At 41.6% G+C, this 27,371-nt stretch overlaps 1 protein-coding gene across 4 annotated transcripts in view; it reads left to right on the top strand.

Moving 5' to 3' along the window:
- Nucleotides 1–27,371, top strand: part of si:dkey-237h12.3 (teneurin-3) — a 224,460-nt gene that overhangs the window by 37,086 nt on the left and 160,003 nt on the right. For 2 of the 4 annotated variants that reach the window (XM_061250970.1, XM_061250969.1), the window contains exons 1-2: nt 3,470–3,721; nt 23,944–24,249. In XM_061250970.1, the coding sequence (XP_061106954.1) occupies nt 24,018–24,249 (232 nt within the window). In that variant the 5' untranslated portion in view covers nt 3,470–3,721; nt 23,944–24,017. Of the gene's footprint in view, nt 1–3,469; nt 3,722–23,943; nt 24,250–27,371 lie in introns of those variants that run through there. The other 2 variants (XM_061250973.1, XM_061250968.1) reach the window with 2 other exon arrangements.

The following is a 27,371-nucleotide window of genomic DNA, read 5'->3' as shown; positions in this document are numbered from 1 at the left end:
TGGGAAAATAACTGGAAGAAAACTTTATTAGAAGTGTCCCTGTAGCGAAAAGTAGAACTTCTGTAAGGCTTTCAAGCCATGAACTACCCCTCACTTTGAGCTCCAGCGAACCCATTTATATTTTGTGCATGGGCAAATGTTAATGCCAATGCTCAAGCAGACATTTTGTGGAAACTACACGCTCTCCACAAAAGAATGCATTGACTATGGACCTTGGTCAGCTGTTCCCCAGGGACGTGGTGCATTGTCCAGACAAGGGTGGTTAAGACCAATAGGTATTTATTTACTGTATTTGTTTGTTTGTGTCTCTAGTCGCATGGCGCATATCGCTAAACCTGTCTGCACTATGTCTGCTCTAAGTGTGCTGTCAGGTCGGTAAACTCAATCTGAAGTCACTACATACTCTACTGCAGCATCGCCAGACACCTCCATGTACCTGTGGAGAATATTACATGGGGATGTTCTGCTGAGATCTAAACAGGTGTTTGAGCAATGGGCTGGGGGCAGAGGAATCCCTGCTGAATAAAGACAACCAGTCCAGACAAGCTTCCTGCTTAACATGGCTTCGCTGTTTGACCAGTTCAGATCAGCTCCAAGCTTGACATGGTTTAGCTGGTTGACCAGTTCAGTCCAGATCCAAGCTTGACATGGTTTAGCTGTTTGACCAGTTCAAACCAGCTCCAAGCTTGACATGGTTTAGCTGTTTGACCAGTTCAGACCAGCTCCAAGCTTGACATGGTTTAGCTGTTTGACCAGTTCAGACCAGCTCCAAGCTTGACATGGTTTAGCTGTTTGACCAGTTCAGACCAGCTCCAAGCTTGACATGGTTTAGCTGGCTGACCAGTTCAGACCAGCTCAAGTTATGACTCCTCTTTCCCACGACAGGATGAAAATATTAAAGGCTTTACATCTCAATTGTCGGTGGCACGGATGGTGCAGTGGGTAGCACTGCCGCCTCACAGCAAGGAGGTCCTGGGTTTGAATCCCCGTCGGCCGGGGCCTCTCTGTGCGGAGTTTGCATGTTCTCCCTGTGTCTATGTGGGTTTCCTCCGGGTACTCCGGTTTCCTCCCACAGTCCAAAGACATGCAGGTTAGGCTGATTGGAGAGTCTAAATTGCCCGTAGGTATGAGTGTATGAGTGTATGAGTGTGTGAGTGAATGGTGTGTGTGCCCTGCGATGGACTGGCGACCTGTCCAGGGTGTATTCCTGCCTTTCGCCCAATGTATGCTGGGATAGGCTCCAGCCCCCCTGCGACCCTGTTCAGGATAAGCGGGTTCAGATAATGGATGGATGGATGGATCTCAATTGTCAGGTGTCCTTGTTGGGGAGCTGCCAAATGTTGAACCATCACATCGGTCTGATTTATCTGTATGCAAAAATTTCTCCACTGTAAACATATGGTTCCTCTAATATTTATCATAAATTCTGTTTAATATGATATATTATAATATATAGTATAATAATGAACTACAGCACACAATGTGGTTGTGTGCTAATGATATACAATTTCAAGGAATGTTTAAAAAATAATTATTATTTTATGTTGAAGACATACAGTATTTGTTTTGCACAAATAATAATAATTTGCTTAGACCCTCATTTGGCTTGCTTTGAAAAGCTTTTAGTCATAAAAATAGCAATCTACTTGAAAACTGCTTGGACGTGATGTTGCACACATCCCTGCAATCCAGTGACAGGCATTCCAATCCACTCACAAATATGATATGATAGATTACCTTTTGGATCTCTGTGAACAAACATCACATGTGCTGAGGTATTGTACTCAGTCTTTGGGGATGCATATTTTCACCATACATAATGAATGATGAACTGAAGGAGTGCTGTACTGTACTTTAATGCTCATATTGGGTGCAGATTAAAGGTAGAATACAGAGTAATGTGTTATACCCTATTAAGATGAACTTAGTTTGTCTCTTTAAGTTACACAACATGACGATGCATTTTTGTACTGCTAATAACATGATACAGTATGTGTACCATAAAGGATACCGCCTACAGTAAGTGACTCTGTTCCCATTTAGATGTAATGATGCACTTAATGTGATGTACTTAAAACTGAATGCTTATTGCTATGTTCTTCCATATGCCCTGTCTTATATAATGCTGCTGAATGGTGTACCCTGGGATTGCGGTTTGAAAAGTAGCCATGGATAAACCTGGCACCGCACATGGAATCGTGAGATTGATTTCAGTAAAATGCGCATCGGCCCTGGCAAACGCACAAAAAACAAAACTCAAGTCAAGTTCCACCTGAGGTGGAAAATGAGCGGTTCTCCGTTAACAACGATGAGTGCAGTCACACCAGTCACGGCGTTTCTGAATTACGCCATTTTCCATTGAAGCGGCACAAGCGAGGTCTCATACTTGACTCGAGTAGGCAAAAGAAGCAGCTGGGTTGAATAAGGGGACGGGCACAGCAAGAAACACGTTGTCAGATGACACAAGTGGATGGACCCTAGAGAACAACACCTGACATGGTAGTCTTCCACTGTTTGTGAAACATGTCAAAGTGCATGCTTGATGTCTCGTGAGTTTTGTGACATAGTTGGATGAGCGCAACAACAGCAAACAATCGCTGGAAGTTTGTGAAATTACAGAAGAGAGTTCAACCGTGCATTCAGCCAGCATCCAGTCGCCCTCTTCCAAAAAAGAGATCACAATGCACATGGCAGTGCAGATCAGTTGAGGACAGGGGGTATCTAGTTAATGATGAGAAGACCAAATCTCACAGAGAGCACGAGGAGCTGGACCCTGTCGTAGCAAAACATCTAAGCTTTGCTCTCACCCCGTGGTGCAGTCGCGGGTTCAAAGGGAATTCGTATCCTAAGAAACTTTTCCTAAGTTATATTCACGCTCCACAGGCCTGTCTTCTTGCATCAGCTGTGTTCTCGACTGCGGAGTACAAACGTAGGCATCAGTTGGTCGCAATTATATAAAGGCCTGTTGATCTGGAATGGATGATAAGCGCACATCAAAGTACTACGACTGCGTTTTGTGATAATTGCTGAGTAATTGTGTCTGCAATCAAAATGTAAATGGTTCTGCATCGCTAATATTTATCCAGATTATTTTCCAAATAATATTTGAGTATAAAGGATACGTGGTCTGAATGTTTATTGCAGTCCATCTGTGGCTTTTTTGGAGTAGTCTCTCCTACACAGGTGCGTGGGGGAGAGAGTACACTTCAATAACTCTAGATGCTCGCGGCTTTCACCAGCTCATTCTGTAATATTTAATTTCGAAAGGGGTGTGATAATTGAACAACATTCCCTTTAATTTTCTTTGGAACAGATTGGCGCTAATTTGCCTTGATTGCGTCCCACTCGTGGTGCAATCTTGCGGATCTATCACGCGGCGTGAAACGTTGTCGTAATGTAGCACACGTGAGGAGTGTGATTGCAAAGCGGCATTCAATCACCATTCAAGAAGTGTTTTCATATGGTGTGTCAGAGGGGGAATTTCATGCCACAAACGGCAATAAGACAGACTGTAGGTTGGACTTTAATGCTGGAGTAGAAGGTGAAGAGTTTGCTTGGCCTTTATTTCTGCGTAAACTGGAGTTTTTATCAATACATACCGTTTGCAGGTACACGCGGGTGTGTGTATTTAGCGTGTTCTATTCACGCAACAAGTGGATATGGTGGATATATTCGCTGTCTTTATTTATTTTTTCTTCACAAAAACAGGACACCATACAAGGTAAACCGTAAGGGCAGTGTGTGTGAGTGTATGCACTTACAAAGCGATATATGCATAGGTTTTAGTGGAATGCTAAATGTTTATTTCAGCTCTTTTCTTTCCCTAACCTTGACGAGCGTTGTCTGAGAGAACGGCTCTGTTTCTCATTACTCCGTCTCGAGTGTGCCTCGTCTTCTCCGAGTCTCGCGGAAGAGCGCCGCGGAAACAAAGGGCAGAGCGGGCCCACAGCTTGTCCGCATTAGAGCCGTTTCATACGCTGTTTATTTTTTGCCGAAGATAAGCCTGACATTCATCCGCTGTGTAAATATCCACAATTAAGGGAAATGTACCACTGCTGTGTTTACCCACTGCCACTAAGATTTATTTGTGCAGCCGGGGGCCAGCCAATGAGAAGCAGCGCTCTGCTTCCTCTATGGTGGGCTCTTGTTATCTCACACGAGGCCCACCGGTAAATGAATTACTGTAACACATTCACAGATATGCCATGTTTGGGAAAGTATGGCAAAATAAGACCCGGGGCTGTACTGTCAAGAAAGTTTTTTTTTTTTTGTAGTATAAAATGTTTATTAAGGTATCGTTTTGTAAGGTTTTTGTTACCGGTTTCAGTGTCTGATGTGTGAGTTTATTTACGCCCACCAACCAATGTTTTATGATGGGAGAGAAAGACAATTTGTATTCACAGAAGAACACCATCACCGAGGAAGCCGATGACAGCACTCAGTTTTAGCTGTTATTTTGAAGGTACTTGAAACCACATTTAAATGATAATAGGCAATACAAGTCGCAGGTATCAGTAACAAACCGTTCTCATAACTGAACATTGTATATGATCGACCCTGTGCCTCACGGTATTTGAATCTCCACCGTGAGCATGGACCTTCCCACTTGTGCCAACTTCTGCATTATTCATTGGCAGTTGTGTTTGAAACTAATTGGTTGGGCTTCTTCCAGCATATTTTCCTGAAATATTCAGCTTTGACTCAGCACAAATCACATTTTTGGAAGCAAATAATGAACTAGTTTGGAATCTGATATAAAAATAAGCTCAGAAAAATAAGGTGCGTATACAGATGCTAAGCTCTGCCAATAGTCAGGTTATTATAATCAATGAACATTGCATTAATGTGGCTAGAATGGTTCATTGCATAAAAAGATTAATGGCTAGTTCAATTGCTGCATTACTGTGGGTCATGTATTGGGTTGATGTTTGCGGTTGTGTTCTACATTGCTGTTTATAATGGTACAAAAATATGTTAACTAAATATTTGGAATAGCTGCTAAAAGTCCATGCTGTTTTATCACTGGTTCCATGCTGTTTTAATGCTCAAGTGTACATCCTTTTAACAGAAAGAGGACATAAAAGTCCCATCGCTACTGTGCACCAAATTAATTTTATTTGCATATAGTGCTTTATATTAGCATTTTGCTTGCAGTTTGCTACAATTACATGCGAGCATAGTGTGTTAATGGGAGTGTTAATGTGTAGTGTGTGGTCTTTAGTGTGTTTCTTCTTATTTGTTTTGAACCTTTTCTCCGATAAACCCAACACATCGAAAATCCACCACAATTCACTGTCTTTGCCACAATGCTGCAGACATTAATTTGATGCAAAAACAATGTTTGAATGACAGAATGCTGATTTTACAAAAATGTTGTTTTCGGAACATTTGGATACATGTTCTATTTCTAATATTAATAATAAGTCTCGGAGGAAGGGTACGTGTTTCTGAAATACATCTGCTGGATGTATAAGCAGGCAGGGAGTTTACTGTGCTTGTGCTCCTCTGATTTAAAGCAACTGCAGCTCAGACTGCCTTAATCTGCACAGCGTCCCATAAAAAGCCTTGCAGGACCAAAGCCGGCCGTGCGTGTGCGGTTACCCTTGAGTTATGTGGCTCTGATAATTAGGCTGTTTGGAAGGCAGCACAGAACTCACATTTCATTTGATTATTTTCAAAAAGAAATGATCCTCATATTAACCGAACGGGAATGACCGTCCTGGGGCTGATCAATGGGAAAATAGGTTTCTTTCTCTGTGTGAGTGGATGAAGTGGCTAACCACGCGCAATGAAAGATGTTTTCAGTGTGTGTGTGTGTGTGTGTGTGTGTGTGTGTGTGTGCGCTTATATGTGTGTGTGCGTGTACGCGTGTACATGTTTGTGGGTGGTGTATGTATTTATGTTTGTATGTGTGGTGGGTGTGTGTGTGCATGTGTGTGTGTGTGTGTGTGTGCGTGCACTTATGCATGCATGTGTGTGTGTGTACATGTATGTGTGTGTGTGTATAAACATACTGACGTGCAGTAATTTACACTCCATTCTTTAATCTCCTTCATGATCTTGCTGTGTGCATGCATGCGTATGTGCATGTGTACATGACATGCAAAAGACCTGAAGCTAATCAAGAATAAACACGGTATGCTGTGTATGTTTACGTGAAGGAGAAATGTGTATGTGTACACGTGTACACGTTGATGTCCGTTGCTTAATGCAAGAGGAGAGAGGGAACTGGACAAAAGGAGACAGGTCACATCCAGTCACTGAGTACAACAGAGCTGAACCTACCAGCTGTCTTTCATCACACCTGTACAAGTAGGATTTATCCAGTGCACTCTCAGAAGACAAGTGTGTTTTTTTTCTATTAGCTAGTATCACCCCCCCTCTCTCTCAGTCTCTCTCTCTCTCTCTCTCTCTCTCTCTCTCTCTCTCACAGTCTCACTCTCTCTCTCTCTCTCTCTCTCTCTCTCTCTCTCTCTCTCTCTCTCTCTCTCCGCTCGCTCCCATGCAGTGGCAAATGGAGCATGTACTGTCTGGCAGATACATTGATTTAGAGATTGTTGGCAGTTTAGTACTTAAAGTGACACCGTAAAAAAAAAAAAAATCAAACCTAATTCTGAATGGAAGACCGTTACTATTGATTTGGTGTGTTTTAGTCAGTCAGGCCTTGGAATGCGAAATTTTTGCTAAATAAAGCCCTGTGGATGTGTGCCTTTCGGCAAGGACAAATCACGACATGGAGGCGGAGTACAGAAATTCCTTTACGGAGGAGGCTGTAGAGGGAAGAGGAAGGAGGAGAGAGAGCGAGAGCATGGAGAGTAGGATAGGAATGTGGTATCGGGATGGAGTTAAGGGGAAGGGTAGATATGAAGGGCAGATAGGAGTGAGACTGACTGACAGAAAGAAAGAACCTAAAGATGGTTACTTAGCTAGGAGGAATGATGTGGCCGCACAGCAGAGGGGAACAGTAGAGAGAGGTCCAACTTACAGGCATAAATCGGCTTTGCAGTCCTCTGCGCTGTTTTTACAATGGGTCTCTATGGGAAAGTTTCTTAAGAGCTGTTACTCCGCACTTAAGAGTCATTGTTGGGTTTGCACGGGTTGTTGGACAGCCTAGGTTGTTGGGTACGAAACGGAAGGTTTAATTGGGTGAAATTTCGTTAACGGAGAGAAAAAAGGCATTTATTTTGCAGTTGTTAGGCTAAACTAAAGCGGAATAGGAGCTGATAGTGGAGACTGCCATCTTGGCTGCGTAGTGTATTCCTTAAGATTCTGGCTCATTAACCAAGAGGATACAGGTGTGAGTATCTTGGCTTGGGTACTGTGGGGACATTGCTTTAGTGAATAGTGCTATGCAAGCCTTTTCTTAATTTGTATAACTGTAGTGTATGCAAGGTGGTATTCAGCTTAAAACAGTGTTATCATTTAGCAAAGCTGAACTAAAAGTGGCTTCCTTTTTGTGTACAGGAAACTGAGTGAATCGAAGCGATGCATAGACTTACGGGATTTTCCCCGCGAAAAATGAATACTTACGGTAAATCGCCGCGAGATGCTAGCTTGACGGCTTTTTCACGTCAAGCGGCAGGGACGATGCACCTTCTAAAAATCGCTTTGGATGGAAAGCTGTGTGTGCAGCTCCTTCGTTTGGTTTATTTCTTTATTTAACCCCCCCCCTCTCTTTTCTCTCCTGTGATGTGTTGGCTGGGAGCTTTTTTCGTGCTCAGCTCAGTCTCTCCACGGGGGGTGGGTGGGGTGCGGGGGTCCGATTAGCTACAGGCTGGCAGCTAGCTGACCAGGCCTGAAAGAACCCCCCCTCCCCCTCCAGTCCAGAGAGGGGGACCCACTTCTGGAACCAGAAGATTTGCATTTATTTCCCCCTGCGGGCAACCACTAATGCCATCTGAGCAGAGAAAGTGCCCCCACCCCAATTATACCCCCATATCCCATAAAGCCCCTCAAACACCTCCATAATGCCTCGCTCACGCAAAGACGGCTTGGCCAAGATTAGCCCTGTGAGCTAAATGTTAAAAAGGGGGAATGTGTGCGGCAGAGACAGCAGAAGCGATTGGTCGCCTGCTGCGAAGGTGTAGCAGTATTCTGCTTTATGATAGGCTAGCGAAAGTAAAGTACAAGCGGAGAAATGGCTCCTGAGAGCTTGAGTTATGCATGACACGGGAACCGCTCGACGACCCGCTTCAATAATTCAGGTGACATAACCTCTGTAGTGCAGGAAAGCGTGGTGATGGGAGGTGATGATCTGCTCTTCTCTCTTATGCAGAAGACTCCTCGAGGCCACGCTCACCGGTCCTTCTCTCAGTCTGCAGACAGGTGGAGCTCACATGCGCCTCAACTGGACCTGGATTCAAATCGTTTTTGTTTATTTTGATTCAAATACTTTTCTGTGCTCTGTTGATCTTGTCTGGTGCATTGCAGCCTGCAAGGAGGAGCAAATGGGCAGAGTTTTCACGTTTCAATATACCAGATTGTAAAATGCTGAAAATTATTTAAATCCAAAACAAATGAAATGATCACAAAAGTGTAAACCCCACCCATTTGCTCCTTGCTCCTCAAATAGCATTTCCAAAACAAATACTATTTCAGCCAAGGTCTGACCTCTACCATCCAGAAATAATAAAATAAAATAAAATATCTTTTTTGGAATGGTGATTCATTCACGGGTGGCAGCTCTTTCGGTCAACAAAGCCTACGGTGTCTTGTGCACTTTACGCTTTATGGACCCAGCTCGCCACATCGAATTTCAGATTTTCACCATAGCAAGCAAAGGCATATAGGATCAGTATTCAAGGAATTCCGGATATATGTTTTTTAATAAGGCCTGTGATCTCTGTATTCATATGGCATGCTACCATGGCCTACATTCTCCCCTCTCGCGCTGATGTCTTAAGAACAGACACCCCTAGCTCAGGTTAACACAGATCTTCCTGCTGCGTATTTGTGGAGAATGCATTTTGACTTGTGTACTGTTTACCCTGGCGAAACGCTCCGATTAGATTCTCTTTTGGAAGTAAAATATGCGCCGTCATGGTGCTTGGTTGTTTGTCATTATTAGGGAATAAAGGCCTAAGATAAGGCAGTAAAAAGGAAAGGCACTCTGGAGACATCTAAGCATCTCACCTTTATTTTGTAGCAGTGTTCTTCATTTTAGTCAAGTGTCTGAGGTCTAAAATACTTTATGTACACAAGTAGTATTAGTTATTTGTTATTTACAAGTTGCCACTAGACCTTCTGATTAAGGACCACAATACGGCGAAACATTGGCTCAGGAGGTAAGACCAGTCGTCTGGTAGTCGGAGGGTTGCCGGTTCGATCCCATCCTGGGTATGTCGAAGTGTCCCCCTGAGCAAGACACCTAACCCCCAATTGCTCCTGATGAGCTGCTTGGTGCCTTGCATGGCAGCCAATCGCTGTTTGAGTATGTGTGTGAATGGGTGAATGAAAAGCATAAATTGTACAGTGCTATATAAATGCAGAAAATCTTTTTATTTTTACTCCTTTGCCTTTAACTACTTTTTGATCATAGGCATTTAAATTTGGTTGTATATTGATTCACCAGACTCGATATACACTATCCATGGCATAAACTTATCCACATGATTAATTGATTTTGTGTTTGGTTGCATGAGCATAAACTAATGTCATTCAATTGCGAAATCAATATCCCGACGTATACATCAAATGACTCTTAGCAGGTGTGTCTCCAGTGTAAGAACATGGGATTGCATTACTGTATGTACTATATTCATGGGTATCTCTAGTAATCCATCCATCTTTAAAACATGCATCTCCCTCACAGCCTAAAGGGTAATATGCATGGTAGGTATAAATTAGAAATCATCAGTAAACATTCATGTAGAAAAACGATTGCATCTGAAAACATCGTATGGAAATGTGCGTCCATGGTGACCGGGGTGATTTTAAAATGAAAAAGACCTGCTGAAGAACGGGGGAATTTCACACACGAGTTTGATTTTAGGCGGTCAGTTTAATAGTGTGTGAAAATACCAAGGGAGAGATGTTGATTCTCACAGCCGTAATAATAGTGTGATGAAACAGGAAACACACCCTTGCATAAATATATATTTTTCTGTGGGGCTTGACTGAAAAGTGAGGAAGTGTACCTGGCCATTCTCAAGGGCTGGATGATGTGTGATTGTGTTGTGTAGATTAAAATAACCGTTTTCATACCTTGGTATAGACATACCAATTATGTGTTTGGTTGGGATCATGCATGTGCCTGCAGGTTTGTGTCTGTATTGGGTATTTCCAGTCTTGCAGCTTTTAATAACAAATAGATACAGTCACTCTTCCTGAAAGATTACAGTGAACTGTGTATCTTCCCAAACTGGAAGCCTATTCATCTACCCATCTATGAGTCATTTAATATTGTTACTGTTCATGTCCTTTTTAAAAAAAAAGCATCCGTCAGATTCATTGCTACAATAGTGAATGCTTTTGTTTTTGAATGGGCATATCATACATACAGTTTTTTAATTGGCCTATGTAGTGAGTTGACTGCCTAGTATTTGCACATTTTCGAATAAAAAAATAAATATAGATGTATATATATATATGTACATATGTGTGCCATATGTATCACAAGCAGGTTAGCCTCTGACATACACATTGGCAGCCTATATATACATGAAATGACTCTTTCTGAGTGAATAGAACCTACACAAACAAGTCTCCCTTGAAGTAACAATTAATCCTGTTTTCTTCGTTCCTTCATTATGTACATTGCCCTATTTATGCCATATGTACAAGGTTCACCCCTAATTTACATATTGCTAGCCTATACATACATGAAATAACTCTTTGTGAGTGATTTGACTGAAAACATCATGCTCAGACAAGTCTCCTTGCAGAAGCGATTAATCCTGTGTTTAATCCTGTAACTTAATTACTTTGCCCTATTTTTCTTTTCATTTTTCACCCAGTGGCAGTGCCTACTACAATTCTTGGGTTGCTATTGTGCGACTGTATGCATATTGTGTAATAATTTGCTCATGAAATATCTGTGCAAAGACAAGTAAAGATATTCACTGTGATTACAGGGGATTGTATCCTGAGAAAGGTATGATGAAGGGCTGTTAAGTCTGTTTTATCCCAGGCCTGTGACCTTATTAACCTTGAGCTAATTTTTGAATGCAGTTTTGGTTGTGACCTAGAGTAGGATGATGCGGTACTCTGGCACTCTGGATAGAGAGTGTAACTGCAAAAAAAGTATTATACAAACACACAGCTTTTATAGTCTTTATATTTATATGTATATATGAGGTGGGGCAGTTAAGATTTGAGGTTTTAACGTAAAACAGTTCACATATGTGCCGTTCTGTATGGGATAGAATGAGGCAGTGAATAAATATTCTGGATCCTGCCAGCTCTGTCTGTGCTGCAGAGAGAATGCGGACTGGTTGTGTTTGTTTTGGAGTGCAGCCATCATCCAGGAGGCAGCCTACAGTACTCAAAGTTCACGCTGGTCAGAAATCAGTTGTTGATGAGGTACACTGGGAGCCAGGGTGACATCCCTACCTGACCTCTCCGCTCTGATCTTGGAGATCAGACAGAGGAAAAACTTTCGCCTGTTTAATTCCATCCATGAAATATGCCTCGGAAAGGTACTGCATGCTACATTTTAAAGAATGTATTGTATTGTCTGCTTTTTATCTCAGATCTTACAGACATTCACAGCGCATTCATAGAAATTCAGTTTGTCAAAATCCTTTTAGGAAAGGCATGTAAGAGTGCTTTGTTAAATTTGTGAAGTTACAAAGGATTTCATTAGATATATGGTACAGAATTGTTAATGTGCTCTTTTTTCTACACTATAAGAGAGAATATTACTGTATTTGAAATGGCCTGAGCATGTGTATAATGCTGGGCAGACACTGAGCGCGGTGCTGATGCGGCCTGATTAGTCTGTATTTCAGTTTAATGTACAAGGGAGGCTGAACGGCTGAGGGACTCCTGAGACTGCTTTGATTTTGACTTCAGTACTGGCCCTGGGCCATTATTGCCTCATTTTTGATGCTGTTTTTATTGTCACCGAAGTTTTCCTTAGCCACCATGCCATCAGTCCCCTGCCAGGAGAAATCTAATACTTAACCCCCCGACCGCTCCCCCCCCCCTCTTTCCCTGGCAGTTCCTCTCCAGTTGTATCAGTTGATGGAGCCTGCAAGAAACACAAGATTTTCCTCCGGCCCGGCACAATCAGCCCATTGTTCACTTTGGTCTGAGGGGCCCTACATGTTATTATCCTGGTGAACAGGGAACAGGAATTTAATCAATACCTCCTTTGTGATATACTGCGATTCCCCTACACAGCACACATTAGAACAGACAACTTCTGGCCAATGAATAGTCGCTGCCGATAATCTAATGATTACGCACTTTGTGTTTGTTATTTTATGGCTTTCAAATGAGTTTTGTCGAGCGCACTACGAGGAGAAAATCACCAAGTAACAATTTGAAAACAAGCAGAGGTATTCTTTCAATTCGTTTCATTATTTTTACCTAAACTGAGCTCATATTTTCATTGCTACACATCGCAGCAGTCACTCATTGAAGCTTATTTTAATAAATGACTCTTTTTAATAAATATAATGGAAATCACATCTGATAGTTTTCTAAAGTTTCAAATGCCATAGACAAAGTAACATAGAGGTTATGCTCTCATCCTCCACTAGATCTTATTTGTTCATTCTCCCCTTCACCTAGTGAGTGAGGTGCAACTTCCTTTTGTTTTGACTGCTCCCTCCAGCTTGAGCAGTCAAAATGATATAGTGAACCTGCATATTTATTCCAAAGGTATATTTGTGTCTGTGTGTTATGAATAACCTACTTTGTAGTCGCATTCAGAATGAGAAGGGTCTGTTTGCATAGATGGGATCTGTCAAGATTTCGGCTGAAAACACAGTGCTGTGCAGTCGTGTTTGTCTCACAGAACTTCAATATGGTGCTTTTAATACACACATTTTAAATATATAGCCTAACCTTTACAAAAGTAATAGAATATTTGTTTGTGTTTGTGACCTACAGTAATGTAAATAGACCCACGTTTTGATGGGGGGGGATGTTGAAAGGCTCTAAAGGACATGAGCTGAACAGTGGGAGATAATGTTTTCATGAGCATCAGTGAAATGAATATCATTTTTGGAAGGGTAGTATGAAATAAGGACAACGGGAGTAATGCTCTCATTCAATGTGTATTCAAATGATGGTTCAGAAAAGTATTCATCACCAAAACAATTGATACTCTTTCACGTGTGCGGATGCATGCACACGCATACACAGAGCTCATGTGTGTTCCACAAAAACAATCCTACACGCATTTGTTATAGCTTTGCAAAGCTGTTAATGCAGAGAAGGAACAGTGTACTGTGTATCGCTGTGACTGCTTTAGACACAGACATCTGTAAGAGAGATACAGATACATATGTAGGGTGGAGCCAGCAGGTTCCATCTTATTCCTTGCTACCATATGTATCCTGGAAGGAAGAAATAATGAAATAAAACTCCTGTGAAAAATTGAGCAGATGATCTCTCTGTGAGAACGATATGGATGAACATGCCCGTTTAACACATTGTTTTATGTGACAAAAGGCTGGGTGTGCCAAACTTAAAATGGGCAAACTGCACATAAATCAACAGAGCCTGACAGCTCTTTTCCACAGGCTTTTTCTTTTTCTAATCTGAGTAAGAATAATGAATAATTGCAGGCTTCAAAGAAGTGAATTGAATTTAAGCCAGTGACGGTGCAAATCACCCCAGTGAGATTTCACCCCATTACCTGTCCACAGGAGACCTGCTCTGCCTAAAAGCACAGTGTACAAGTGAACTGGAGAAGTCTATCAATTTTGTTTTGAAAATGCAATGCAAAGTACTTATTTGCCCTGAAATGAAAAGTGTGCTTTGGAAAAAAGAAAAAGAAAAAAAAGACTATGGTTTATTGTCCTTGCCCTAAACACAGGTCTCTTGTGGAATGAAACAGGTTCTCCTCCAGGATTTACCTGCGTTTGGCTCCATCCATCTTGCTCTTGATGAAGCAGGCTTCCTGCTGAAAATCAGCCCCACTGCATGATGCTGCCACCAGCATGCTTGATGGTAGAGATGGTGTTACCTAGGCAACGGGCTGTGTTTGGTCTGTGCCAAAAATAGTGTTTTGCTTTCAGGCCAAAGAGCTCAACATTAAGTCTAATCAGACCACAGAAATGTTCTTTCAGAATGTCTCCGTGTCTGTCGCGCAGCTGCTGGTAAATTCCAGGGATGACTTATGTTGGCCTTTCTCAGAAGTGGCTTCCGCCTAGCCACTCTCCCAATGAGGCTGAATCTGTGAAGTGCTGAGGGGATTGTTGATCTCTGGATAGGTTCTCCCCTTTCAGCCAACGAGGGCTGCAGAGCTCTTAGCTGGCTTCTCACATTTCTCAGTTTGGTCGGATGGACTGACCCTGATAGTGTCTGGGTTTGCCATATTTTTCTAAAAAAATGTTTTACAATGGACTAAACGGTGCTTCGAGCCCTGCCAATCTTTTTTTAACCTTCAGCTTTTTGCCTCCTGACAACGTAAACTTGAAGTACCACAGACAGTTGGTCTTCCTGACCACGTGACTGAGCTGATCTGCTGTTTGAGTTGTGAGGTAGTCATATTTAAGCCTCCCCCATAGGGGGTGGCTTATACCAGTTGTTGGGTTTCTTTCTACTTTGATTTCCCGCAGGAATTATATGCGTCATCAGTCCAAAACCACTCTCAAAAACGTTTTATTTATTTATTTATTAATTTTTGTCTTCTTTTTTTTTGGCAAGTTAATGTGGTGGCGCTGGAACTAGTTTACTTAATGTTTACTTAAGCTGTTCGATAGGGCGGCCATTTTAGAAAGCAAATTTTAGCTGATAACTCAATATCCAGTTGGGACAAAGTATCAACTTGAATCTTGACACTGGGCACATATTATAGATCAGAGCATACAAGGTCATGTGGGTACATAAAAAAATTGTGCAACAAAAATTGGCACTTCTTTAGGGGTGAACTTGTCTATATACACTCATGGTTTGCATTAAATCTATGCCGTAGGTGAAATGCATTTAGCACGGTTATCGAATCTGGACATGAACATACATTTACAAGGCATAGTTCTCCTGTGGTGAGGCATGGTCTGCAATATAAAAGGGGCTTATATTGAAATTGGAATTGCAGAGCATTGGGAAGAAAAACAAACCAAGGCAGTGGAAGGGCAGGCGGGGGGGGAGGCTTTTTCCTGATCAGAATTGTTCTGGAACCATGCCGTTGAACACCGGTAGATTTGAAAATAAGCACAGGTTGACCTTGTTCATATTTTTAGTGTGATCTCACAAGAAAACACCTGGCCCAATATACGTGTGTGTGCTTCTGTGTGCGTGTGTATTTTTAATTATCGTTTTTTTAACATTGCCCTTCCTCTCCGTGGCGCGGTCTGTGTCCGCGTTCGTCGTGCTGGGTATCAGGAAGCACAGAAATCTCAGCAGGTGCTGGGCTGAGGCTCCCGGGCAGCGGGGTCCGCCGCCCCGCCGGGGTTCGTTTGGGGAGGCCGGGCCGCGGCTCTTCGGCAGTGTCGGGAAGCTCCGCTGGGTCACGGACAGCTGCGGGCCAGGCGTGGCTGCAGCTCCAGCCATCTGGAAACCACTCGCGCTCCCAGCCTCGGCCCAGGACACCGGCAGTAAATTAGAGGCTCACCGGCCGATTTATTAGGGGCCCCGATGAAAGCGAACAAGTGTCTCAGGTTTCTATGTAAACTCTACTCGGTCTGGCACACCGCGGGGTTGGGGAGGTGGGGGCTGGACGTTTGGGTTCTGTGATCACAGGGGTCTTTCCATGGCCAGGGACAGTTTTATTTGCCATGATCACAGGGGTCTTTCCATGGCGAGGGACGGTCACCCCTGGCACTCGCACGTCCAGTCCTGCGGCGAACGAGCGAACTCCGTGTCACAGCTTCTCTGCGGACCTGCTCCGCTTTATTTTATTTTCTCTTTACTGGGGGCTTTTCATGAAGAGGGGAGAAAAAGCAGTTCCTTGAAGTGCGAACAATTTGAAAGCTCGAATGACACGAAAATGCTTTCTGAAATGAGCTCGACATAAAGTATGCACACTTTATGGGGGAAGATATTTGTATAAGATTGAATCCCATCACCTTGCTCTCTAAATACATGAAGAAGAACCGTTCTGAAACCTCCCGGTGATGAGCAACACATTTTCGATGACTAGCATATTTCATAATGGCAATTCACTGGGGAGCAACATACTTGCTATTCTATATGAATAATGAGTGTCTTTGTAGAAGCAAAAGCTGAAACCTGCAAAAACAGAGCAAGTGCGATACATTAAATGGTTCAACAAAGCAAGCCTGTTTTAGATTAGGGAATTTGAAAGCAATATCACCGCACCATTACTCAACAAAGAAAGCAAAATGGCGTAAAGTCAGTATGAGATTTAAGAGCCTTTGTTCTGTTTCACTTGCTCTGCATTAATGCTCCATGGCTTACATACATGGGAGTTTCTCTATGTTTTAGCAGTTCCTTTTGTGTATAACTATCTAGAGATGGACCACCTGAGTGACGAATGGCAGCCATTTTGTACCAGAATGCTCACTGCACATCAGAGGCAGAGATAAACAAAAAATGGTTGGTTTTCCTGTGCTTTTGTTTTTTGTTTTTTGTACAATGCTGTACTAAATACAATGAGGAAAAAATGCAATAAAATAGAGGGAGATACATTAGACAAATCAGACCAGCAATAAATTACACCAGACACAAGAGAACCTCCCTCAATATCTCTCTCTCTGTCTCACGCACACACACACCAACATTCCAATTACAATTCATTTAGAAAAATATATAAGAAGTATATATAAGTTTTGAGATAAAGTTTTAAATAGCCTTTTATGGACTGTGAACATGATAAGTGAGGCACATTTCCTGAAAGAAGATGGTTGGGAGTATGAAGTATATTTCTGCAGTAGACTGCATGACTTTGAGAGATAGAACTGTTTAATGGCTGCCAGTATAGCTTTAAAAAAAGAAAAAAAAGAAATAACAAAAGCACTGACACTGAAATACACAGGCTTTGAGAAACAGCCTAATTTTATGTGCGATCAGCAGTGATTACATTGCAAGGACTATTGGCCATATGATTTGCTCAAGTGTCCTTGTGTGCTCTTGTAGGTTGAACAGGTTGGAACTGTTCCTGTGATAGGGGAATGATTAGGCGACTGTGGGAGGACCATCTGGATGGTCCTGCAAAATATAAAAACACACAGATTGTAAAAATGTGTTGGTGTTTTCTCTGTCTCACTGTACCCAGTGCACCCGTATTGTGCGATCAACATTTACTCCCCTCGATAAAACGCTCTTGCCTTTGAACCGTAATGAACTCTAAATGTTTATGTTCTTTCTTTCCTTGGATTTTTTTTATTTGTATGTTTTTGATAAAAAGCCTTTTTGATGACATTTCAGTTTAGGTGTCTGACAACCAAAGCTCTAATTTCTCTGAGAATGGCCCCTCTGCTGGAATGTATCTGGAGACAATTGTTGACAGGTCTGCGTCTAGCTCCATCTGCAAAACTTTTCCCGAGAAAGACCTTGACCTAGTTATGACCTACTGTATGCTTCAACAATGACATTGCTAGATGAGGTATAAAAACAAAAGGTGTTTCAAACAATTCTGGTTATTGTGAAACAAAGGTACCAAGAGGATGTTTACTTGAATGATGTTATGTCGGTTATACTCTAAAAAGGTTTCATACTAAGTTTACTGTGCTTGGTCATGGTCAGCATTCACTCTCTTTTAACCTGGTTAAAACTCTGGCCAGTCTTAACAGGGTTGTGAAACAAGCTCACTTATTTTTGTTACAATTATGTTTTATACTTGTGTTCATGTTCTATGATAGTACCTTGGCTATATTTTATTCTTGACATATTATTATTCTCACATACATTCCCAGACCTTGAACGTCATCTCCTGCCATCTTTTCACATTTTATGTGTGAGTTTGATATGTCTTTTACAAGCCTTATTTTGGAGTGAAGCTCTGTACCTGCCTTCACTCTCCACCTCACGTCTGCTGGTTGTCTTTATTGATTCCTAAAAACTTTGTAAAAAAAGTGAGAAGGCAGGCCTCTCAGAGAGGAAATGAAGGAAGTTGATAAAGTTGAAACACTTCCAGTCCTGAAGGCGCGGGGAGTTTGTGATGGGATTCTCCAGCTGAATGTGCTGTTTGAGTCTCCCCAGAACGCCTGGCACGCGAAGGGAAAGGTCGCGAGAGCTTAGCGTCAGGCCGGAAAAAACAACTAATGAAAGAAATGCACCCTTGTTCTCGGTGCGTGATTGTCTGGCGACGCGACGCATGGGATTGAGATGGGAGCGCGGAGTTACTCAGAACAGTGAAAGCGGCCTGCTGTTGGGGCTGCTGTGGGGTCATATTGAGACCGTAGCACATTCTTCCATGTTGTCCTTCTCGGCGAACTGCCAGAGCCAGAACGGCGAAGCGACCGGGAGCTGCCCACGTCGCATCCTCAGCAGCGTCACACTCCGCTCAAATTCCTTTTATTGCTTTTATTTACATTAGGCCAGGTCGGAGGGCTCGCGGTTAATATTTAATGTAGATCTTCTGTAATTCAGTTACCAAACAAAGAGGTCTGGTGGGGGTGATTTGCTGTCTCAGCAGGTCATCCTCCGATGGTGTCTGATGAAAATGCACTCTTCAGTTGAAATAGGACATGGATCATTAGACGGGTCCCTTTGTAAGTGTCTCAGTGGCAAAGCTCTCTTGATCTGAATCTCTGGAATCTCTCTCTTTTTTGAATCACAATGCACTTCATTTTCTATGCAACTGACATGAAAAAAAGGCTAAACAAAAATGTGAATTTGTATTTAAAGCATTCAGTGGTACTTTATAGAGTAAATCAGGGATACTTTTACTTTCTGATCTTGGATATTCCACTTCTGGCCTTTTGTTACTGGGAGTTGCCTAAAAAGTATGCTCTAAATAAGGGATACTCAATCTTACCCAGAAAGGGCCGCTGTAGGTGCAGGCCTCTACACACTTGAGTCTACTAATCAAGGTCCTGAGCAGAGGGTGTGTAACTGCTTGGTAGGAACAAAAGGCCAGAGGTGGAAAATCCGGATTCAGAAAGTAAAAGTATCTCTGATTCAATCTATAAAGTACTATTGAATGCTTTAGACAACATTTTTTATTTTATTTTTATTTTTTTCATGTCGGTTGCTTCTTTTTTGTTTCTTTCTAATAAAGAAGCCTGAACCACACTGGCCCTTTCTGGGTAAGTTTGAGTATCCCTTGTTTGGAGCATACTTTTTAGGCAACTCTCAGTAACAAAAGGCCAGAGGTGGAAGATCCAGGTTCAGAAAGTAAAACTCGCCAGTATTTTGTTCCGATCACCTGGATTTGCTAATTAGCACAGTTCATCAGCCAGGAGGCCGAACTAATCAGTAAAATCAGCTGGCTGAGTTGTTGGATGAAGGAAACACATGGCAGGATTTTTACAGTCTGACCCCTGGACTTTCCACCTCCACATTGGCCCTGTATTCAGTAAATATTTGTTGTTAACTTTAGAAGTCAACATGATACATTCTCTGAACAAAATAATGGGTTATTTTTACTGATTGCTGAACTCCCCAACCTGTGTTTTGAAAGATGCACATTTGAATTTAATTGTAAGCCGAATTTAAGGTCAAATGTTGATTGAATCCAGGCTGTTGTTTGCTTTGTGTTTGTGATGAATACCATTTACACTTTACAATTTAGTCATGTAGCAGACAGCGTGGTCCTTTAGCCAAAGCGGCTTACAGAAGTGCCGTTCGTAGGTAAGCGAACAGCATTGACGTCTGCATTATACACACCGTGTCACACAACTTTAGTAATTTCAGCTAATTCCAAAAGGAGCTGACTCTACACTGCAGAACCAGAGAAAAGGCCAGGGAGACTACGGTCATAGTGACAGTGTACTTAAAAATAAACTCTTCTCAGGCGAGAAGTCTGTCCCTAAGGTGACCCTGAGAGTGCTGGCCTGGAGGAGGAGCCCCAGGTGCCCCTCAGGTGCGGCGGGGGGCGAGGCGGGTAACTGGCGGGGCCGCGCCCTTTAACCAGGGAGCGGGAGTCATCCGCCTAAGTAGCCCAGGGCCGCGGCCATGGATCAGCCCGAGTGCCACCCTGCCAAGTGTCAGTGGTTCCGCCTCACTTCCTCCCTGATGGATCCCAACGCGTTCAGCGACCGCCGCCCCTTCTGTGTTTGCTTTTAATGCGTTTCACGGGTGACTTCCTGTTTGAGTAGTCCCGAGTTACTGCATGAGTGTGCATGTGTGTGTGAGTGTGTGAGTGTGCGTGTGTACCTGTGTGTGTATGAGTGTGTGTATGTGTATGTGTCTGTGTCTGTGTCTGTGTGTGTGTATATGTGCGTGCGTGTGTGTGTGTGTGTGTGTGTGTGTGTGTGTGTGTGTGTGTGCATGCGTGTGGTGTGTGTGTGTGTGACCGCCGTCTCTTCTGCTGTGTTTGTTTTAATATGTTTCACGGGTGACGTCCTGTTTGAGTACTACAGGAGGGAGGGCAAAAACAGAGCAGGGTGCATGTGTGTGCGTGCATGTACATGTGTTTGCATGTGCGTTTGTGTGGGTTCATGTGAAATTAGTGAGCACTTTATTAGGTATGTATTAGACTTATTTTTTAGTCCTATTGGTCTTCGGTTGCTGTAGCCTATCCACTTAGTGGTTTGATGCGTTGTGTGTTCAGATGCTCTTCTGCATACCACTGTTGCAATGTGTGCTTATTTACGTTACTGTCACCTTCCTGTCAGCTTTGACCATTCTGGCCCTTTTCCTCTGACCTTTCTCATTAACAAGGCATTTTTATCCACAGAACTGCTGCTCACTGGATGTTTTTTATATTTCTTACCACTCTCTGTAAACTCTAGAGACTTGTTCTGCATGAAAATCCCAGGAGATCCGCAGTTTCTGAGACACTGAAATCACCCTCTCTGGCACCAACAATAATTCCACAGTCAAAGTCACTTAAATCACATTTCTTCCACATTTTGACATTTTGCTGATTAAATATTTGCATCAACAAGCTGGTGTACAGGTATAACTAATAAAGTAGGTATACCTGTACACCAGCGTACATACATTAAGCAGAAATGGGCTCACATCAGCAGCAGCTGGGGCTGTGTATTTGACATGGATGATATATTTACATGCAAAATAGGAGTCTTTCCATTTCTCCTGCCTGCCTGCCTGCCTGCCTGCCTGCTTCCCTCTCCTCCTCCCACCTCCCCATCACAGTACCCCTCCTGCTCCATTCTGCTCAGCTCCTGTCCTGATATTGCCTATTTTTAATCCCCTGATTGATTCTGTCTTTAGAATACAATATTATTTGTCCACATTGGATTGTTGTTGTTGTTCCTCCTTAACTGTGCATTAAATCAGGAAGATGACACTTGGTATTCTGTGCGGCCATGACTTTGACAAATGCGAAGTGATTAATCTGGGAGCAGGACTTGTGTGTTTTTTAATATTAGATTCACTGATGAGTCCGTCTGTGGACAGGGTCAAGTGCTCTTTCCTCATGATTAAATATTCAAATCTAGATTGCGGTGCGGGTAAGAAAAATGAGTGAATTCTCAGCGTATTAATGTGCATGCAGATTTGTATTTGAATGTTATAGTTTAATTGTTCTGTCCCAAGCTTGCAATAGACCTTTAATTACAAAGACACATGCTGTACATATTAATGTTATGTTATCCGTTATTTCTTGTCCATTCAACCACGTCCTTTCAGATTCCGAATGTGAGGCCTGGATTTTTCATATGAATTTTTGATTTTAGATTGTAAAGGTTGTTTTTAATACATCAGTGTGACAAGTGAAAAGTCTATGCGTAAGGAAACATATAATTTATGAGCGCATTATTTATGCTGCAAGTGCATACATATGTATGCCAGCAAGACATGTAGTGGTAATGTGTTTCAGTTGTGTTTATTTAGCTAATTTACCGCTTGGCTAAATGAAGCTGGTTGGTGAGAAACAGTTGGTGTTTCATTGTTAATGATTCATTGTGATTCTGCCATCGAATGCATGAGTGAGACAGCAGTATTTCTTTGGCAATAGCTTTCGTGTTCCATTCTTAAACTTTATTCTAATTTACACATTTACACACTGTATACCTGTTCTTACCGAATGTAAGTATGGAGTAACATAGCATTTTAAGAAAAGCTTGTTTACATTGGTCTGCATCCAGCTTTGAAAAATGCAGGCAATGAAACACCATTTACAAAAAAGATACAAACATAGAAGATCGAAGTCCTGTTTTTTATTTTTTTGAACACGTTTCATGATGTGAAGTGATATGCCTGCTTCAAACATCAGCACCTGCAAACCAGAAACTCTAAGCTTAGCCAACTGTGTGAGAATTTTATCTGACAAATTATAGTTAGAAGTCATGGAATTTGGTCAAATTAGGGTGTAGGCACTCTGGTATTCACCTTGTTTTGAGAAAGATGAATTTCGTGGCTGGCAGACCGGGTGCTTAGGTAATATAAACATCAATCATATTTTCCAATCCGCTCTTCTGGCGTCTGAAGAGTGTGAGTGGCACGGGCACTAAAAAGCCTTCGTAAATGTTTATACGGTACAATAAAGGCGAGAGTACGCATCAACCCTGGCCCTCCGCGTGACGTACGCCCTCCCCCTCCCCCCGCCTCCTCATCTCCTGCTGCGTTAATCAGACAGGGCCAGACCGGGAGACACACTTCAAAGGAAGACTCTCCGTAGCTCCAGAAAAGGTGAACCGTGTGGGCATTACTGGAATTTGCAACTTTCAGATTGGCATGTTCCTCCCACAAATGAACGGCCTCTAAAACTTGCCATTTTAGAAAACTTGCCTTGTTTATTTATTTATTTATTAATGTATTTGTTTATTTATTTGTGGCTATGTAGTTACACTCACTGAGCACATTATTAGGCAGACCTGGTCACCAGCTTGTTAATGCAAATATTTAATCAGCCAATCATCAATGCAGCAACTAAATGCATAAAAGCACGCAGACATGGTGAAGAGGTTGAGCTGTTTTCCTGTGGAAGTGCTCAGTGAATGTATGTATGACCCGGGAATGGGTCTGAACAGGCCCAGCCAGTGGAAGAAGAAGGAGCTCAAGGATGACTTGAATGATATGAAACGTCAATAAAAACACAATTTCAGTAAAAAAATAAATAATGTAAGCACAATGTAGCTTTTGTGCCAATTCAGAAATGGCATGAGTAACTTTTTACTGGGTTTTTATTGTTCCTTGTCAGCAGCCAAAGGCTTAAATCGGTGTCTAACACATTATTGTTGGAACCGGCTACGAAGTCTGGGCAAAATGCGCCTTTTTGAATTGGTGTGAATTATTCGGAACATATTTCCAAATTGTCTGGAAGAGTCCCCATGGCCTGTGTCTAGCAGTGCTGCAAGAGGAATGCACTCATATCCAATACCTTCCCATAATGCTTTGCCCTTCATGCTTTAAAAAAATACTGAAAAAGGGAACATTTTCACTGTGGGCAACATGTGCTCCTAGAGAGAGAATGAAGGCCTATCAATTATCAGCACAAAAACAACATGTAGCGGAAGCAGTGGTATAAAAAGCTCTATTATGTTGTTATTGTTAAAAGTTAACTTTTACAATAACTTATTTCTTTAAAAAATATTTTTTCCTTCTTTATCTTGAATGGTTTTTTTGCTTAGTTTTTCATGTAATAGGACAGGGCGTTGTATACAAACGCTACACGGGGAGAGATGGGGCAATCAGTTTGCCCCCAAAAAGCACCCGCCCGTCAGTTTCGGCGGGGATTTGCAGACCCTTGAAGATTAAGCGGGCGGATTAGTGAGCGCTGTCTTTCTCTGCGACCAGGTAGGCCCTGAGCCCAGGGCTGGGTGGAGTCTCCAGTGAGCCGCAGGCTGCGTTGGACACAGAATGCCCGCAGTATGGATGTGAAGGAACGTCGGCCGTACTGCTCACTGACGAAGGGCAGGCGGGAGAGGGAGCGCCGTTACACCGGCTCGTCGGCTGAGAGCGAGGAGTGCCGCGTGCCCACCCAGAAGTCCTACAGCTCCAGCGAGACGCTCAAGGCTTTCGACCATGACTCCTCCCGACTGCTGTACGAGAACAGGGTGAAGGACATGGTTCACAGGGAGGTGGACGAGTACAGCAGGCAAGGTCAGTGCCGGGGAAGCTGGGGGATTGTGTTCGGAGTTCAGCGTGGTGCTGCGGGAGTACTCACAACAGCACTGGAGGATTGATTTATTTTATTTATTTATGTTGTTTATTTTTTTCTCCCCGATTTCAGGTTGCTTATTTGGGGAAACCTTAGCCTCCTAAACTTGGGAAATCTTCAATTAAAATGTAAAAATATATTTTTATTTTTTTAGTTCTAATTAAATCATATAATCTTTAACTGAATTCTTAACTTCATTTAAAGTTAAACTACATTTAAAGTTGAACTACATTCGAGGCGATATTGACTAAAATGTAAGATGTGAAGAAGGTTCTAAATCTGTCGGGGTGAGATGGGGTTGGTCTGATCAAAGTAGTGGAGTTTCCCCCCTAAAGCAGTGTTTCTTCCTTTCACTGCTGGGACAGTGGGTGTACATTCCCGGAAGATGGGAAAAGATACTGTCCTGGGGGAATACAAGTTGTTTACAGTATGGTTGAGTGGGTGCTTTTGGTAAACTAAATTGATTATAATTTAGTTGATTATAATCTAATGTTTTTTTAGTTTAATTTATTATTTTATTTCTTATCTTGCATGTATATACACATAAGCATGTATCATTTCAACACATTCTAATGTAAATTAGAAAAAATAATCACTCTTGACAAACTAGTAGAATATTTGTTAAATAATCGGATCGGATATGTGGTAAATAATCGGATGTTTGCAAATTGAAAGTTATTTTCTGTATTTAAACTTGTAATACAAAAGTATTAACAGAAAGGTATGTCCTAAAGGTATTTCACTACTGATTTATTGATTGTTCACAAACCCCAATTAACAGTTCATAAATATTTCATCGGAAAAATATAATTACTTAAATTTCTTATCGTGGATTTTATCGTATCTAATTGCCTTTCATTTAATATTTATAGAATTGTAATTGGACTGCAGTCGCTATCTTTTCATGGTAATTGCATGTCATGTGAAGCCAGCCATTTTGGGTTTATTTGAACACAAATGTAGGTGGCTATTTGGGGAAAGCTGAGTGTGAATGTCCTTCTCTGTGGTCTTCTCAGTCACTTCTGTGGTTTGCCAGCAGTCGTGACAAATAATGTAACTGACATGTCATGATTTAAAAACGTTGCATGTTTCCATGGCTACATTACTATGGCGGCAACATAGTATGTGAATATAGCATGAGTAGCAGGTAATTGCGATAATAGTTTAAGTGCTTATTCCTCATTGTTCTTATTTTGATGTGTGCCTTCTACCGCAATACCTAATAAATGGATTTATGAGAGAAATTGGTCCCAACCCATATCACGTGTATGGGAACAAAATGTAGGGAAATAAATAAATATATGAATAGCAACATAAAATGAAAACACATTTTTGCTTGGAAACGTTAATGATGTGAATTAATTAATGCGTTTGTAATTTCTACCACATGCTCCCTCAGTCCTTTCATCGTTAGATTAGGACTACCCCGGCTGGTCTTTAACCTGCAGGATTCTCCATCATTTTTCACGATTAATATTTTCTAATTATTTAATTTTTAAATTACAATCATTGTACTAATATGGAGAAGTATTTGATCCTGATGAACAGCATGCACCCTGTGTTGTCAGTTACATGTTCTTAGACCATTTGAAATGATTACATTTGGAACAGGCACAATGTGGTGGAAACTGCACTTATCCCAAAGACGACTGGATAATGTGGAAATAATGACTCTGGTGGTCAGATCTAAAGTACTTCCCTACATTTAATAGCAAACCGAATAAGAACTGGTGCACGGGAACACACACTGAAAAAACGATCTCTCTTTCTCTGTGTCAGGTCCCAGCTGAAATCCTGGAGACCATTTTACAGTTTCTCTGCCCAAAATGCCTGACTGCCTGTTTGAAGCAGCTCCAGATGTTGTGCCAGACATAAGCTACAGATTAGAAAGGAATTGATCAAGCCGAAAAATAAAAGTGAACAATTCATGCAGGAGCATTATGCTCGTATCTCCTGACCTGTAATTGAGTTGTTTTCTGACATACTCTGCTTTGAAAAGTACCGGGTAGGGCTGCAGGGCAGACGGATGCAGGTGTTTTCTGGAGACAAACTGTGCTCTGGAGTTCAGTGTCAACCAGGGAGGCAGGGCTTTAGTGGAACTGCACCCTTCTCATCACATGCAAGTAGCTTCCTGTGATGTATTTATTTATTACATGAAAATTAAAGACGTTTAATTATGTGTAACTATAGTATTATTATGATTATTGTTATTATTATTATTATGATACTTATTTTATGATTATTGTTATTGTTGTTATTATTATCATCATCATCATCAATTTTTAGTACAGTATTTTGTTTCTCTTAGTCTATAATATGGTAGTATAGTTCAAAAAGCACATTGGAATATCTGATCTCTAATGCAGGTAAATTGCTTTAATTAACCAATAAGGACAAATGCATGGGATACAGCCTTAATCTAAGAAAACAGCGCTTCAGGGAAAAACATTACTGCGAGAATACAAGAGGAAATATGTTGGAATAAGTAGGAATAGGGTGATGTAGAAACAACAGTATTTCAGCTTTTTGTTCAAATTATTGGTGTATTTTTAAAACACTTTTTTTTTTAAATATAAAAATAAAAAAAATAAAAAAATAAAAAAAATAAAAGTGCTTGAAAAATTACAAATGTCCAATCTATTTTCATCATAAATGAAAAGAAGAAAAATAAAATTTGTTTGCACTGTATGAGTGCAATGGCAAAATATCCTTAATTTTATTACAGCTTTTTAAAATTTTCATGGATTAGACATTTTTATTAATTTACTTCTGTGATTCCTTGAATTCTGAAATGGAAAATTCGACAGGGATTTTAATGTTGTTCTTTATGTTTTGGGTTTTGGGCTATATGGTTAAATGTATGGAAACAATGATCTGCATATTCTGGGACCTTATTTTGCAGGAAGCTAACTTTGTTTAACCCATGCACTGAAGTCAGAACTTTGGAATGCTGTTTATAGAAACTATTGTTTTTGGTTTCAGTTTTCAGTTAGTTGAGACACCCCCCCCCCCCCCCCCCCCCAGGCCTATCACTTTTCAGGGTATTTTATCTGTAGGAATCTTT

This window comes from Conger conger, chromosome 8, assembly GCF_963514075.1.
Source record: "Conger conger chromosome 8, fConCon1.1, whole genome shotgun sequence".
NCBI classification, from domain to species: Eukaryota; Metazoa; Chordata; class Actinopteri; order Anguilliformes; family Congridae; genus Conger; species Conger conger.
This window is presented reverse-complemented; position numbering and strand designations above follow the sequence as displayed.